The sequence below is a fragment of the Gracilinanus agilis genome, chromosome 1 (genome assembly GCF_016433145.1).
Source record: "Gracilinanus agilis isolate LMUSP501 chromosome 1, AgileGrace, whole genome shotgun sequence".
NCBI classification, from domain to species: domain Eukaryota; kingdom Metazoa; phylum Chordata; class Mammalia; order Didelphimorphia; family Didelphidae; genus Gracilinanus; species Gracilinanus agilis.
Genome location: NC_058130.1, coordinates 632,753,113 through 632,770,637, shown reverse-complemented (window position 1 = coordinate 632,770,637; position 17,525 = coordinate 632,753,113). Strand labels below are relative to the sequence as shown.

Here is a 17,525-nt window from a genome sequence, read left to right as displayed (position 1 = left end):
TTGGTAATATATAGAAATGCTGATGATTTATGTGGATTATTTTGTATCCTGCAAACTTTACAGAATTTTTAATGACTTTAACTGGTTTTTTAGTTCATTCTCTAAGTATACCATCATATCATCTGTGAAGATGGAGAGTTTAGTTTCTTCATGGCCTACTTTAATTCCATCAATTTCTTTTTCTTCCCCTATTGCTAAAGCTAGCATTTCTAGTACAATATAAAATAATAGTGTGATAATGGGCATCTTATTAGGAAGGCTTCTAACTTATCCTCATTGCAGATGATACTTGCTGAAGATTTTAGGTATATACTACTTGTTATTTTAAGAAATGATCCACTTATTCCTATGCTTTCTAATGTTTTTAATAGGAATGAGTGTTGTATTTTGTTAAAGGCTTTTTTTGCATCTTTTGAAATAATCATGTGATTTCTGTTAGTTTGGTTATTGATAGTCAATTAAGCTGATAGTTTTCTTAATATTAAACCAGTCCTACATTCCCGGTGTAAATCCACCCGGTCATAGAGAATAATCCTTGTGATATACTGCTGTATTCTCCTTGCTAGTATCTTGTATTTGGACCATGAGGATAACTCTCTACTTTTTCAGTTATGAAAGCTAGATGTTCTGTTATCTTTCCTTAAAATGTAGGTTATAAAAATAATCTTTTAACAACAAGTAGCTTCAAGAAATAGTGATATCAACCTCCGTCCTTAGATCTAAGGTAATCCTTCTATATCTTACCTGATAGTTGCCTGATCTCATACAGATATGGATCTGACTATATGGAGTTGACTGCTGTGATGTGTTATCAGAAGGTGCAAGAACATCACAAGCCTGACAATAGCCAGCTAACCGCTTTTCATCTATGGAACAATGAAGAGATAATGAGCCTATCTGTAAAATAAAAAAGTATTTTCAATTAATTATCAATATATCATCCTAAACAACAACAACAACAACAACAACAAAAACAAATCCTAGACCTTGAATTTTAACAGAACAATTGGCAATGATGAAAAAATAATTTTCATAGGAAATATAAGTAACAAAAACTACTCTTGGAGATCTGAATTTTCAGTTTAAGGATATAACTTATATGCCCCCACCGAGAAGGACTGACAAGTTAGCTAACACCAAATACGTATTTGAAAGTATTGAAAATCAACAAACTATAGAATACTAAAAACCAAAGCTTGGGGGAAATAAATAGCCAGAGATTTAAAAACAAAAAAAGGCCACAAAAGACTTTTGTGAGGGACTGCTTTAGGTAGGAAAGCAAAGAAATATTATTATAAAAAGCACAATACATTTTGAAAAACATAAAAGTATTCCAACAGCTAAGTCAAATATTAGGCAAATTAGGGATTTGAAAGATTATCTACGTCACAGTGAAAGATTAAGGCGCAAAGGAGTTCTTTCTTTCAGTCTTAAGAGCCTTCAAATTTTGTGTATGTATGTATGTATGTATATATATATATATATATATATCAAGGAGAAATGAAAAGATGAGTTGTTATTTACAGAGGAATAAATCCAAGAGTCAAGCAAGACACAAGATTCAAAATCCTGGTTGCCTAGTTTTTAAAAAATGATTAAAATTTAATTTTGCATGTTTGCAGTATAATTCAAGACTACAGATTATGAAAAATACTATATTTGCCTGAACATAAATCATACATCTTCTACACCCACCCACCCTTCCAAATATGGCCAGCATGATTACCTTTGAAAGCAATTCTTTGGTCCTGAAAAATTTTTCCCTGGCATTTTCATAGACAGCAGAATTTGTAGAACCTTGTTGGAAGTAAACTGCACCCAAATCATAACAAACCTGAGACAGGGAATATGTTTAGTAATACTCATTTTTCAAGCACAATGTATTTATTTCTTTAAATCACACACACAAATAAGGAGCATGATAATTAATTTCCACAAGCAATTAGTAATAAGAACAAAATACTTCAAAGTTCATCAGTGCGGGTACTCATATCTACTTGCATCATAAGAGCTGCCTGAGGCTCAGAGAGGTTATATGACTTATCTCTTTCTGATCCCATGACACTTCTCTCCAGCTTCTCCTCCTACCTTCTTTTGTCAACTTTATTAGATCTTCCTCCAGATCTCAGACCTCTAAATATGGGTATCCTTTAGGGTTCATGACCTGGGTCATCTTCTTTTCTCCCTCAATACTACTTTACTAATGGATCTCATCATCCCATATCTACACTGATGATTCACAATCTACCTATACTGCCAAAACTCTCTTGTGGACCTTTCATCTCACATCTCCAATTACCTTTCAGACATCTCTAACTGGTTGCTCAGTAAATATTAAATTCAACAAGTCCAAAATTTAATTCATCTGTTTCTGAGAGAACAAGATATATGTCAGAGTCAAATTTTGGAGAGCAAGGATGATTTAAATCCAACAGACGAAATCTGAAAGATAATTTGTCAGCAGATTTCCTCATCTTCTACCTTACTAGCAAGACTGAAGTCAAAAGGTAAGAATTACCTCATTTGTCACTTTCTTGCTTTAAGATAGGATATATCACTGTAACAATCTTCCTTCTCTCTTATTTGAGAAAAAAGATGTCACTCTTCCTCTCCAAAACTAATTCCTAAAACTATGGTCTCAAACTGCTCTGATAACTATGAATTGTCCAATACCTTCAATATATCTGCCTACAATAAAGTGTTAGTTTAAGCTTTTCTCACCGCCAGCACCTACTACAATGCCCTGCATAAAGAAATGACAAAATTTCTATATAATTGTACAACAGTAAATAAAGCAAGACAACATAGAGGGGGTCTATGTTGTTGAGGGACAGCAGAGAATAGTGAGTGTGTATGTTGCAATTAGAACAATATTATAACTGAAGATTCCACTTATTTCTACAGTACTTGAAAACTTTCTTTTTTTAGGAGGAAAAAAAGATCATTTATTTATTTATACTAAGCGTCCACGCTATTCCAGGAGTGATGCTTGTTACCAGGACAATAAAAATGAAATATTCTTGCCCTTGAAGAGCTTTATATTCTATCAGGGTAAACATCATGTACAGATGTAGGAACATATAAAATAAATGCAAAGTCATTTGTTAAGGGAGAACTATAAGCAGGAGGGATCAAAAAAGTTCTTATAAAATCTGTCTATCCCTTAGAGCCAGGATCAGGCTCTCTCTCACTGCAGAACTATTTGAATTGGGAGCCTGATTCCGTAGCTGATGGATGTTACTGGGCTAGGTTTTTGCCTGAGTGGCAGCCACTGACTTAAAGCTCCAACCCACAAAAGAAAGAATGCCCAAATTATTAGGAATTGTGTTAGGAGTTTCCAAAATAACAAGATTTCATCAGAGTTTATAAAAACTATTAACTTCCAACATTAACAAATCAATGTACAACAGAACAACTTAAAATCTTACACTATATCTAGATGTTTCTCACGCAGCATTCTTTTTTGTTCCAGAAGTAAGGAAGCTAGAATTAGCTACTGGAATGAGTAGAACTTCAATGCAGTAGAAAGAATTCTAGACTTGAAGTCAAGAGAGCCCTAAGCTTAAACCCCAGCTCCAACAACTTAGCTGCAAAGGCCTCCAACAACTTAGTTCTCTGTCCCTTCAAACTTATGACAGTTCTCCTCTTTTCCCTCTTCAGATTTATTTGAATAGGGAACTTTCTATTGTGGGTGACCCTGGACAAGTCACCCGGCACCTCAGAATCTGTTTCCTTATAGGTAAAACACAAAGAAAAGTGTTTTATGCCATTTACCTCAAAGGGTTGTTATAATTCAAGTGTTTTTTAAAGCATAAGAGTAGTATGTGCATACATATGAGCATCATAGATATCTATAACGCTTTAAAATATTCAATAGACACTTCAAATAGATATTAGATTCTCTTCCTACAACATTGATCTCAGATACTACTAAAAATCAGAGATCAGATATCTTTTAATTCCCTGACTGACTTTTCTTCCATCAAGGTCACCTTGACCCAAAAATCTCCCTACTGTATTTCTGGCTGTCCAATTCTAGTTCCATCTTCCCCTACCTCAGTATCTGTAAACAGAATTCTTCCCTATTAGATTATGAGCTCTTTAAAGTAAGAGACTGTTTTTTGCTTCTTTTTATATCTCCAGCACTAAGCACAGTGCCTGATACATAGAAGACATTTAATAGGTATTTACTGACAAAAAAATGAAAGAAATCAGTTGCATATAACTAATAATAGGGATGCCAAAAATAGTCACATTTAGCAGTCCTGATTTTTCTTCAAAGGCAATAAGCCAAAGAAATATTTAATGAACACAGCTTCAAAGATAGCAAATTTCTGCCCTCAAGAATTTTACAAGTTAGACAGCAAATTAAAACACAAATATCAAACTTAACAATAACAAGCATTAAATGATAATTCATGACTTTTAAGGTTACAGAAACCTGGGGTTAGAGGAAAATAGCTTTAGACTCCTTAAAAAGTTCATCAGATCACCTAACTTTAAAATATTATTTATCCATTGTTTGCTATTAAAAACAGGAAAAGACATAATAAAGAATAAATGGGGGGGGGGGAAATCAACCTGGTGAAAAGCTTAAATTATCATTAAAATTTAAGAATCAAATTCTGTAAATATAAAAAAATATTAAAAAATATATTCTGGTTCCAACAAAAACTCAAGTAAAGCAAAGAACGGGGTGGGAATCTAATTATAAGTACAAAATTGACTCTATTTCTCTATAGTTTTAAGTAAAGCAACTATGAATGCTTGAAATAAGTACCTGGCATTGCATTTCTTCAGTTTTTATTATTAATCCAGCTGTTAAACTCTCAGTTTCTCCATTGACCATACCCGGTTCCATAGCCAATAAATCCAGTGTTCTCATTGTATGGACATAAAGATCCTTGTTTAATTTCAATGCTGCTTCTAATACCAGAATAGAATCAGCAGCTTGTTCTTTTAGCTACAAATGTTCAAATATATTAAGTTAAAATTAAAATGAGGTACTAACTAGTAATCAAACATTTACTAAGCATCTAAATACTTAAAAGAAGCATCTACATCAGATCTGTGACACAAAGAAGGACAAAAGGATGAATAAAACACGTTCCCTATTTTCAAAGAGTTTACTATCTGATTTGGAACAGTAAGACACAAATATAATATGAAGCAGAATTCAAAAGAGAAAAAAAAGATTTAATTTGAAAGGAGAGAGGGATTTCTTTTCGTAAGTGATAAGAATCAGTAAAAAGATAAAGCAAAAATAGAGGTCAAATTTAATATGGATCTTGAAGAATGAACAGGATTATAGTTGTCATTCTTGTGGGGTTTTGAGAAGGGGAGAAGAGGGAAGGCTATCAAGGAACAGAAAACAGTGTAAGCAAAAACAAAAATGGAGAAGTTAAAAACTATAAAGAAAATTAAAAATTTTATCTTAATGATAATTCTGAAAAGTTTAATACTGACATCAAAATAACTTTTATAAATGTTTCAATAAGATTTGCATTCTTCAGTATAAGCAATAAGTATTCAATTTAAATGAAGCACAAAATTGAGAACTTTTTGGGGGCAGCTGGGTGGCTCAGTGGCCCAGCCTAGAGATGGGAGATCCTAGGTTCAAATCTGGCCTCAGACCCTGGGTGAGTCAATTAACCCCCATTGCCAAGACCTTACCACTCTTCTGCCTTGGAACCAATACATAGTATTGATTACAAGATGGAAGGTAAGGATTTAAAAAAAAAATAATAATAAAATGAGAACTTTTGCTTCCACATCTTATTTCTATACAATACTACCAAATTTCTATTTTTTTTTTAATATTTTTATTTAATACTCCAAGATTTTTAGGTATTTTAAGTCTCCTTCAAATTATGGGCAATAGAAAAGTATCAGAAACAAATAATGTGAATAATGGTAAAAATTAATGTGTTCCAATGAAGAGTGCTAGATTTCAGTTGGATTAGATCATCAGTAAGGTCCCTCTCAAGTTCTAAATATATGATTCTAATAAAATCCTATAATCACCAATCGACAGGGAAGAACTAAATCGCATTGAATCTTACAACTGTCATCTATCTAATATTATATTTAGTAGATTGCTTTTAACATGCTTGAATATGCTTCAAAGTTATTAGAGTTACTAATTGACATTAACACTCACCACTTTCAAAATGTTTTCTGTTAACTCTTTCTCTTGCTGTATTTGATTCATACTAAAAAAGTGAAATGAAATGGAAATATTTGAAAATAATAGGAAGCAATTTTATTTATACTGTAAAGGCATTAATAACTCTTTATATTTTAGTTAGGCCACTTAGGAGCATAAAATTCAAATAACAAATGTCAAAACATCCATCTTACAAGTTTAGTTCCCTTTAGTGCACAGAGAATTCCTTGTGTAAATGAAATCATAGATATAGCCTCAATACCTATAGAATATTGTAAATAGCTGTTAGCATAGTAATAATGTTTTATAAGCACATTTGAATATTATTTTGATATTTTAGTATTTGTTTTACCAAAATTACCTCAATCCGAAAACAAGCAGTTTAAATCCAAAACCTGATCTTTTTTTTTATTATTTTTCATTAATTTATTTATTTTTAAATAAAACCCTTACTTTCCATCTTGGAGTCAATACTGTGTATTGGCTCTAAGGCAGAAGAGTGGTAAGGGCTAGGCAATGGGGGTCAAGTGACTTGCCCAGGGTCACACAGCTGAGAAGTGTCTGAGGCCTGATTTGAACCTAGGACCTCCCGTCTCTAGGTCTGGCTCTCAATCCACTGAGCTACCCAGCTGCCCCCTAAAACCTGATCCTTTAAAGTATTGGAGCACAATAGTTTGGGAGATTCTGATTTGTAATTTCACTGGTATAAGAAACTCCTTGTGATGAAATCCCCTTTACCAATATAAATCTTCAATATCTCATTTTAAAGAGCTGCCTGGAAACTGAGAACTTTTGGGAAAGGTAAATGACTTCTTCAGGATAACAGCCAGTATGTTTCAGAGGTGGCACTTGAACCCAATCTTCCCAACTCAGACTGGCTTTGTATTCCTTTCAGTCTATGATGTCCCCAAGATGTATCAAAGTACATGTGCTAGTAAAAATAAGTGACAGTAAAAATACGACTTATAAAATGTCTTTGGTCCAAAGCAATTATAAATTTGTATAATACAGTTAACACTTCAGATATATGAATAACACAATTCTGTCTTCCTCAAAACTTCAATAAACTTGAAAAAAATTCTACACAGCCATCACCGTTAACATAACTGATATTCATAATTCTGATCTTAGGCCATCAAAAGAGACATTTGATAAGTCCTAGAAGTATCTGGAAAAAAAAACTTCAAAAAATAGTTTTTGCTTTTTTAAAAAACAGGACATTTTGGTGATTACTAGGGAAACCACATTTCTCCAAAACTTCATTTCTCAGATTTAATCTCCTAAGGATGACAGACAAGTGAGACATCCTTATAAAATTTTATGTTTTTTATATTTTAACATTTGAAAACTGAAATACCTCCTTCTGATATTCTTCATCTATTGATTATGTGAGTTACTGAAAACTGATTAATTTTTAATTATGTCTAAGAAGGAAATAACCATTTATTAAGCACTGAGTCCGGAATCAGGAAGAAAGGAGTTCAAATCTGGCCTCAGATAACATAATTGTGTCAATCTATGCAAATAACTTAATCTCTATCTGAATCAGTTTCCTCATCTGTAAAATGAGGGTATTAATAGCATCTACCTTATGGAATTGTTGCAAGAACCAATGAGTTAATATTTTTAAATTGCTTAGCACAGTGTTTGGCATATAGTATTATATAAATGTTAGCTATTCATAGCTATTAAAAGTCAACTAAGTATCTGAGAGCAAATATGAACTCAAGTCTTCCTGATTCTAGGTTCAGCTCTCTACCACTCAGCCATCAGCTATCTCTTTATAACACAGAATTATAGAGTTCAATAAACTTCTAGCAACATACACAAAAAATGGCAAAGGCATTAAAATGAGTCATTATATACAATTAATTCTCTACTATATTCATTTATCCTCCTTCCAAATTCTCATTAACACAATATCCAAAAAGTCTCTGTTAACACTAATCTTGACTATCTTTACAAATAGTAAAAAACTAGGATAGCAGGAAAAAGCAACTAAACCAAAACATTTTCCTTCCTAGTGTTATAGGAAATTTGTAGAATAGGACTTATTATATAGCTAGTATAAAAGCAGATCCAGCAAAACCTGGCAGAAGCTGAACATTCCAAACCTGGAATTGTTGGCAGGGGCTAGTTCAGGTAAAAAACTGACAGTTTTGCCTTGGAGAGGGAGTAGTGGAGATGGAGTTTTTGGTAACTGATCAGCTAGCTTGTGGACTTATACTGGGATCTTGGAAAAGTGGAGCTAATCTTGAATTCACTGAGGGACCTTCAATCAAGATACTAGGTTGAGTTAGGTGTTTTACTGGGCTGGTGGACAACACAGTAAACTCTATTCTCCCTAGCCTTTATTGGATAATTGGCTGATTATCTGGAGTCTCCTGAGACCTGATTCATATTGATATCATCCTGAGAAGTGCTCCGTGAGATTCCCATTTTCCCTTGCCTTAACAGCCCTGCCTAAGCTGGCTGCTTTAGTTAGTGTTAGTAAAACCATTTCCCCTACCCAACATTCTAACAGTTGGCCCATAGACTTAAGATGTCAGTTGATCCTCTTACCTCCTTTCCTGCCCTTGTAAACTATTAAAACCCTTTTTATAAACTTCCTTGACTTCTCCTTCCTAGTCTTCAAGAACCCACTGTTAATTTAAACTATTTCCCTGGCTGTGTTTGGTTTGTTACTTGTTCTTTCCCCAGCTTAGTGTGATAGCTTGTTACCTCTCCCAAGACAGCTGTGGACTACTTTTAACCCAGCTGTACTGGTGTTTCCCCTTTTAATTCCCTTATTCCCCAAGTCACTTATTTCACTAGCACAAAACAAGGAAGGCAAAGGCAGGTAAGACCAAATTATACACACATATGTATGTGTATGTTTAACTTTGATCAACATGCCTTTCTTTAAAAAAAAAAAAAAAAAGAGTAACATTTTAGCCCTACTTATAGAAAACTTAAAGCACCATTCTGAACTATTAAGGTCACAACACTTATTTCACACACATGTACATATATGTTCATGTACGTGTGTACATAGTTCATTCTAGTTTTTATGTAAACAACTGCATGGAATTTTAAGAAATTTGGGCTCTATGATTGTCCTATTTTTTAAAAAATACGCTAGGAAGAAATACTTAATCTATACTAGTTTAAGATAGTTAATGTATTCTGGATCATTTAAGAGTGGTACTGGACACAGAGTTAGAGAGACATGGTGGGCTTAAGTATCAACACTACTAGTCTTTAAGAAATCATCTCAAGCATACCATTAGACTCTATAATTATTATTTCCTTATCTGAAAAATGAGGATCATACTTGCAATTATTAACTTCATAGGATTATCGTGAGGATCAAATGAGATAAAAATATATAAAACAATGAGACATTAAATTTTCCTTTGCATGACACCAGAAATTTCTAAAGAATTAAGTTTAAATTTCTATTAAGAAATTAAAAGGGGGCAGCTGGGTAGCTCAGTGGATTAAGAGTCAGGTCTAGAGACAGGAGATCCTAGGTTCAAATCCGGCCTCAGACACTTCTCAGCTATGTGACCCTGGGCAAGTCACCTGACCCCCATTGACTACCCTTACCACTCTTCCGCCTAGGAGCCAATATACAGAAGTTAAAGGTTAAAAAAAAAAGAAATTAAAAAAAACTGTCAAGAAATCAATGATGCAAATAGAACTCAACAATGATTTCAATATGTCAAAGTACTCTGAGCAACTTACACACTCAGTTGTGGAGGTCCAGGTTTCACCTGTCTGATGGGGAAGCTACTTTGAACAATTGTTCTAATTGCCCTGAAATAAACAAAAGTTAAAATAATTATAAATGTAACAATTCAATATTTTTTTCCAAAAGTTCAACATAAAAGTTTCTTAAACTATAAAATGACTGAGATTTCAAATAATGAATAATAAAGATTGCTGAAATCATTCACAAACTGGTCTTTTCAGAGAGCTAAAAACTAAAATCTAGCAATCATAGAATGATGCTGTCGAGTCAAATTTCTTATGGCACTCAGATATGTTACTGGTATAACTACTACATCTTAAAGAATACCCTCAAAGACCTCCACATCCTTTGGAAAGCTGCCACATAAAAGATAGCTTCTTTTCAAAGTAGTTATAGAACTCAAAAGAAATAATATTAAAAGACACGCTGGAATTTGGTACATGAAATGATGCCTAATAAATTACCATCTTTGGGACTTACCATCTATTGTAGAGTAGTATAGCCATGGTAGTAGTTGGAGGTAAAGTAGATAGCTCCATATCTACATGTTTTGTCCCTGGAGGAACTTTACTGATACACAGCAGTTCATTTAGTAGCATATTCAGAACTGGAACAGACAAGCTAAAAGAAAGCAAGCATATTCTCTATTTTGGGGGATTTTATACTTTTATTAAATAATTCTTCAAGTGTGAAACCTCATAGCACAAAGACAACTTGAGGTTTTCAAAAATTGTGCCAGCAAAGATCTTAACAAGAAGGAAAGCTTTGAATGTAGTCCTGGAAAGGAACCATACTGACTTCTGTCTAAGGATCAATATAAGTTTGAATATGAAAAATTGGCCCTGTGTGATAAAGTTTTCTTCCACAGAAGATCTAAGGTACTGAAGAACTGTATGATCTATGTCAATCAAATGACCTGCACCAAAATCAACACACATCCCTTGATTTATCAAATTTTAGATGCATGAACAACAAAATACATTTCAATGTATAAAATTCAAATCACAGGACTCCCAAGTACAACTCTAAACCAAAGTTTAATTAAGCAAATTGAATAAATTTGCATAAAATTGTTTCTCTATTGTGAAATCTGTTTACCTCAAAATTATTAATTTTATTAATCATTAATGTTTACTCATTGATTATTAATAAATACTATTAATAGTTAATTAATAAATGAAACTATTTTCTTTTTGCTGCCAAAAAAGGAATTCATATTTCCAAACAAATAAAAACTGATTCCAGTACCTCAAAAAATGTAATATTAATTTTGGAAAAAAAATTTTCCATTAACAAAACTGTCACTAATTGAAAAACAATTCCATTATCATCCATTTCTTCTAACTCAATAATCACTCATTTTTACTACCTAAAGATAAAATTCCTTCCATTTTAAAACATATTTCAGCTGACATAAATGTTAAACAGCTACAAAACTGCCAGTACATTCCCTATTAAACCATCTTATCAAGTTTATATTTATTATATTCTTACTTTCTTATGTTTTATTTTAAAAATCATTTGTAAATCTCACATCTAGATGAATTCCTTTACTCACCGAGACATTTTCAAATATAATAGAAATCAAGATACATTTTCACCTTTTTAAGTGCCAAGAAAAATGGAAAAAAAGGGAATACCACAAAGTAGCACTTTAGATAAATCCAGTAGGAAGTTGCATACCTTTTCTCTAGTGTGTCTAAATCCCATTTCAAATGTGCAGCAACTTTAAGAGCAAGAAGTTTTAAAATTCTGTTTCTCTTGTTATCAGCTGGAGGTTGAACCTGGTTCTGTTCATTAATTGAAGGTTTAGAAGCCTGCTCCAAAAACTGAACTATTAGCTGAACCGGTGCAGGATCTAGGTTAATAGAAAAGCAGACATAGTTTTAACTTTTGATATGGAAATAATTTTTTCTCTCACCTCACAAGATAATCAATTAACTGTGCTTATACAGGATATGGCATAACCTACTTACAAATAAACTCTGTGCTATCAGATAGAGTGGGGAGAAATGACAAGTGTGTTCAAGGAATACAAAGTGAAGAAAAAGAAGACATTCTGTAGTACTAAGCAGTCATTCAAATATGAAAAATACAACGCTTACTACATGCCAGACACTGTGCTAAATACTTTAAAAATATTATTTCATTTGATCCTCACAACAACCCTCCAAGGTAGGTGCTATTATCCTCATTTTAGCTGGGGAAACTGAGGCATAATAAGCTCTAAGGGTCAATAGGTAGGACAATGAATAGGCTTGGAAGCAGGAAGACCTGAATTCAAATGCAGTCTCAGAAACTTATTAGCTATGTGACCCTAGGAAAGTTGCTTAACCTTGTTTGCCTCAGTTTCCTTACCTATAAAATGAGCTGAGGAAGAAAATGACAAACTACTCCAGTATCTTTGCCAAATTAAAAAAAATGGGATCAAACATCAGAAATCACTAAAAAATAACTGAATAATAATTACAAAGAAAACCAATTATACTGAGCCTCTTGGGAGTATGCTGTGGACCTCAGGTTAAGAATCCCTCATGTAGAGAGAGCAGTTTAAAAATCACACTGTATCATCTTTTTAAAAAGATAACTCAGTGAGGGAAGAAAATTTTAATAGAATGACTCAAGTCTGGAGACAGGAGGACCTGGGTTCAAAACTGACCTCAGATACTGTCTAGCTGGGTGACCTCAGGGAAGTCACTTAAACCCAACTGCCTACCCCTTACCTCTCTTTTGCCTTGGAACTGGTAAGGATTCTAAGAAGGTAAGGCTTTTAAAAAAAGAAAAAGGAATGGCAAATACCACAGATGCTATTAAGAACAAAACAAAATGACAGTAAGAAAAAATACTGATGAATATGCCTGCGCTTATGAGTTCCCAAAAATCTGGAAAGACCTACTTGAAAGGAGGCAGAGTGAAATAAGCAGAACACTGCACAGTGCTACAGCAATATCAAACGATAATCAACAGTGAGAGAATTAGGTTCTCTCAACAATACAAGGATCCAGGATAATTCTGAAGTACTTACAACAAAGAATGCAGAGAAAGATCTGTTGGATCATAATGCTGATCAAAACTTACCATTTCTCACTTTAGTTTATTTGTGTTTTTATTTTGGAGTTTTGGTTTTATATGAGTATTCTCTTACAATGACCAATATGGAAGCATGTTTTGCACAATAATACATTTATAAATATGTACTCCCAAAACGCGAATGTTTACTTACTCATCACTATACAATTTTTATGAAATGTCTATAAATGTCTCGAAAGTATCTTTGATGAAAATGTTTATAAGAAAGTAACAAGAACACAAATTTGATTTTGACTTAACAATCTTCCTAACTTCTCCACCTACCTAAAAATAGAATGGCTGAGTCTATTCTGGAGCATCTCAAGCAAAGGCAGGAGGACCACTAACCATTAGTGCGCTTGGGCGGGAGAGATGATGGCGTTATATAGGTAGGAAAACTTTCAAGCCGACAAAAGGAGGTGTGAGTAGCATTAGATAATTTTAAGTGAAGAAAAAAAAATGTTCGTGGTGAGGGGGTAATTTCAAAGGTAGAAAAGATGAGTACAGAAGCGGAATAATGTCAAAGAGAGAAAAGGAGGTATGTTGTGGTGGAGTAATTTCATGGGGAGAAGTGTGTAACCTTTTTTTAAAAAAGATTTTATTTATTTTAAAAATATATTTATTTTATTAATTACCTCTAAGGGGTGTATTTTCAGGCGGAGAAAAGGCGTGTGGAGTAAGGAATAATTTAAAACAAGAATGCGTTTCGGGGTTGTATTTCAAGAAAGAATAGGGATGTGGGGGATCATTTCATGGGAAGAAAATGAGATGTTAATCGTAAGGTGTTTATTTCAGAAGGAGGTATTATATAGGCGAGGGGTAATTTCAAACGAGAAAAAAGGAGGTTCGACTAGAGTCAGCTCGCAGATGCGGGGATGGCCCAGTGTTTGCGTGCGCACGTGCGCAGGGGCAGGGGGCGTTCCCCCCTTTCCGCCCCCTACCTAACAAGGGCCAGGAAACTGGGCAGGGGCGAGGCTCTCAGATTACCCTGGATCTACCCGCGGCTGCCCCAGGTGCTGGGCTTACCCGGGCAGGGCTTCCGCAGATGCTTCTCCAGCAGCGACTCCTCCAGCAGGAACTCGAACCAGCACGTCTGTGGCGGGGTGCAGGGCCGGCTGGAGGTAGCCGCCTCCCTGTCCGCCGCCTCGGCGCTCATCCTGCCGCCGCCGCCACCGCCACCGCCACCGCCGCCCCCTCCGCCGGCCGGGCCGGGACTGCTTCCCGGATCCAACCTGAGGCTGTGATGCGTACCTGCAGCCAAGTGACACGGGATGGGGGCCACGGAATGGGCCACCCAAATGCCAGCCGTCCCGTGAACCCAAGATAACAAAATGGCGGCGTCGAGGAGCGAGTATGATTCCTCACCCCCTCCGCCCGGGATCGGGCCAATCGGCATGCGAAGCTTGAGTGGGCGTGGCCACATCTCAGATCCCGCCTCCCGAGGCGGTTTTTGAAAGAAGACTTAGGGGCCAGAGGCAGGTGCTTGGAAATTGTTGGGCCAAGCCCAGAAAGAATCATGAAGATAAAAGAAAAACATCAAAGTATATACAGTTTATTATTCACTGGAGTCTGCAGCTATAAATATTTACCTAAAGCTAGAAAAATCCTTTCTCTTCGGAAGAGCCTTTAAGAAACTTCTACAGGGCAAATTTATATTTTTATAACTTAAATATCTAAACAATATATGTAAAATGAATGAAATATCAGTCTGTGGAAGTTTGCAGCTCTTCTGGATGCTGATATTCATTAATAATTATCTAATATAGAGATATTTCAGGCTACATAATACATAATTTGTGCTATACCTTTTAAACATAAGTATTTTACATATGAACAAGGGACATGCTTAGCTAGCTGCAGTTAGGTGCCACAAGGGCAGCTTAAGAGGCACAAAGGATAGAGCACCAGATCTGGAGTCAGAAAAAACTGAATTCAAATTTTATATCAGACACTTGAAAGCTGTGAGACCTCAGGTGTGTCACCTAACCCAGTTTACCTCAGTCCCTCATTTATAAAATGAGCTGGGGAAAGATATGGTAAACCACCCCAGTATCTTTGCTAAGAAAACTCCAAATTGGGTCACATTTGATCACAACTAAATATGCATTAAACACTTTTACAAACATCTCATTTGATCTTCACAACAATCTTGTGAGGTAGCTGCTATTATCCCCATTTTATAGTTGAAGAAACTGAGGCAAACAGAAATTAAGTGATTTATCCAAGATCACATAGTAAATATCTGAAGATGGATTTGAACTCAAGACTTCATAACTCCGGGCCCACCACTTATCAAGCTGCCTCTAGCTAGCTGGGAGTATGGCATGTTGGCTCACACAAAATCATTTCACCAATGTCTAAGATGAAGTTTAAATTTTGTATTCTGTTGAGACAATTTTCCCAAAGCCCCTCAGCTGCTAGTGACTTACTCTTCCACTTACTTTCCATCTACTCTGCATACAGCTTTTTTTCATTTAGATCAGTGCCAAAGTGGGTGCCACCGCCCCATCGTAGGTGCTGCAGCGATCCAGGGAGGCAGTGATGGCCACAGGTGCATTTATCTTTCCTATTAATTGCTATTAAAATTTTTAAAAAAATTAATTTCCAGGGGTGCCAAGTAATTTTTTTCTGGAAAGGGGGCGGTAGGCCAAAAAAAGTTTGGGAACCACTGATTTAGATATTTATATATTGTCTCTGCCATTAGAATGTGATTTCCTTGCATCCAAGGCTCTTTTTGCCTCCCCCCCCCCACACACACACACACAGCACTTAGCACTGTTCCTGATACATAAAGAATGCTTAATAGAGGCTTATCTATTTCTTTTTTTCCCCTTTGTTTGTTTAACAAATTTATTCAGCAAGATAACACTGAACTTGTGTCTAGCTCAGTGAAGGGCAAACTTTTTAAAGAGGGGGCCAAAGAAAAGGAAATGCTCATCTGTCCAGTCTGTTTCTAAGGCAACTCTGTCAAAGTTTCATTGTACTGTATCCTACTCATTGTCAGATTAGGAATAATGCTGGATAGAACATTTCAGCCCCCCCCCCCCAATCTGGCTCTCGGGCCATAGTTTGCCCATCACTGGTCTAGCTCATTTTCAAATTCAATTTAAAACAAATGCATTTCTGTTTATAATATAGCACGAACTTCATAGCAATATTTAATAAATTTATTGTCATATTCACTAAAAAAATTAATACATAAAAAATAATAAATTGCAAAATAATCAACATTGTACTATTCTCCATTTCTCTGAAGAGTAATCCCTATTTTGTGATTCATCAGAAGAGATAAATGCTTATTAATTTCTTGACTTCCCAACTCTTATGATTCTGTGTTGACTTCCTTGGTTTCTCATTACTAATAAATTCATTTTTTCACTTCTGACTAGCTCCTTGGATTTTGCTATTACCCCATATATTCTGGTTTGATTTGGTACTGTTAACTCTTCCAGATCCTGCTTGGCAAATAGTAGGCATGAATCAGTATTTGTCAAACAATTGTTTCTTTATTTTCTAGTCACAAACTTTGTTATTTTTTTAAAAATAAACTTATTATTTTTTTATTTTTGTGAAGATAGGATTAACTCTCCCCTTGTCTATTTTTAGCTAATCAAATCAAGAACTTAAGGTACCCCTACTTAACACTAAGTAAGAGAGTTCATGAATACCTAGTAAGGTCATACCTCCAAAAGCTACTGGCCCCCCCACCCACCTGCCTGGGCAGTACTAGGCAAATTGAAAGACTGCCATTGGTTTTTGTGAAGAAGGGGGAGTGGCAGGAAGTGACAGGAAGTGATGTGGGAAAAAGGAGCATAAAAAGAAGAGACCAGCAGCATGGTTGGCTTTCTTTCCTGGCTTTGGAGAGACTGGTTCTGGTGATTCCTGGCATTTGGAATGAGTGGCTGAGTTCCCTGCCTTGGTTTGCAGGAGATCTTTTCCTTGGATCCTGAGTCAGCTTGCTGGGTGAGTGGCTGAGATTCCTGCCTTGGCTTTGGAGGAGACTGCATTGGTAGAACTCTGAAGAAAACACCCGGACCTCTAGCTGAGGATTACCAGGAAATCCACATGGAGATCGGACTTGGAAAGGCCCTGCCAGGGCTGAACCGGACACCAGAGCAGAACTTAGGGTGGTAGGCTAGACAATCCTCTACCTTCTTACAGTTTTCCACTTTCACTCTTTCTACCTCTTTGTAAATAAAGCTGCTAAAAGTCATTTTGACTTAAGCTATAATATCTTTAAATCAGTGACCACAATATTACTTTATAATTCTCAAATTTAGTTAAAAACCCTAAATTTAATTCTTACATTTTAAACATTCATTTAAAAAATTTTTTAGTTCTGAATTCTCCCCTTTCCTCAAATTCCTGCCCTATTCATTGAGAAGGCAATCAATATGATACAAATTGTACATGTGAAATCATGCAAAATATTTCCATATTAGCCATGTCACTTAAAAAAAAAGGCATGAAAAAAATTATACTTCAGCCTCCACTCAGATTTCATCAGTTTTCTTTCTGGAGCTGGATAGTATTTTTTATCATATCCTTTGGAATTCT

General features: G+C 35.2%; 1 protein-coding gene across 1 annotated transcript in view; it reads right to left on the bottom strand.

Annotated features, from left to right (window-relative positions):
- INTS8 (integrator complex subunit 8) overlaps nucleotides 1-14,124 on the bottom strand; it is a 58,491-nt gene extending 44,367 nt beyond the window's left edge. Inside the window, exons 1-8 of the mRNA XM_044668446.1 lie at nucleotides 13,995-14,124; nucleotides 11,583-11,757; nucleotides 10,380-10,520; nucleotides 9,893-9,964; nucleotides 6,161-6,212; nucleotides 4,781-4,963; nucleotides 1,727-1,834; nucleotides 745-897 (exon numbers count right to left, since the gene is read on the bottom strand). Coding sequence (XP_044524381.1) covers nucleotides 745-897; nucleotides 1,727-1,834; nucleotides 4,781-4,963; nucleotides 6,161-6,212; nucleotides 9,893-9,964; nucleotides 10,380-10,520; nucleotides 11,583-11,757; nucleotides 13,995-14,124 — 1,014 coding nt within the window. The remainder of the gene's footprint in view (nucleotides 1-744; nucleotides 898-1,726; nucleotides 1,835-4,780; nucleotides 4,964-6,160; nucleotides 6,213-9,892; nucleotides 9,965-10,379; nucleotides 10,521-11,582; nucleotides 11,758-13,994) is intronic.
- Between the last annotated feature and the right edge of the window lie 3,401 nt (nucleotides 14,125-17,525).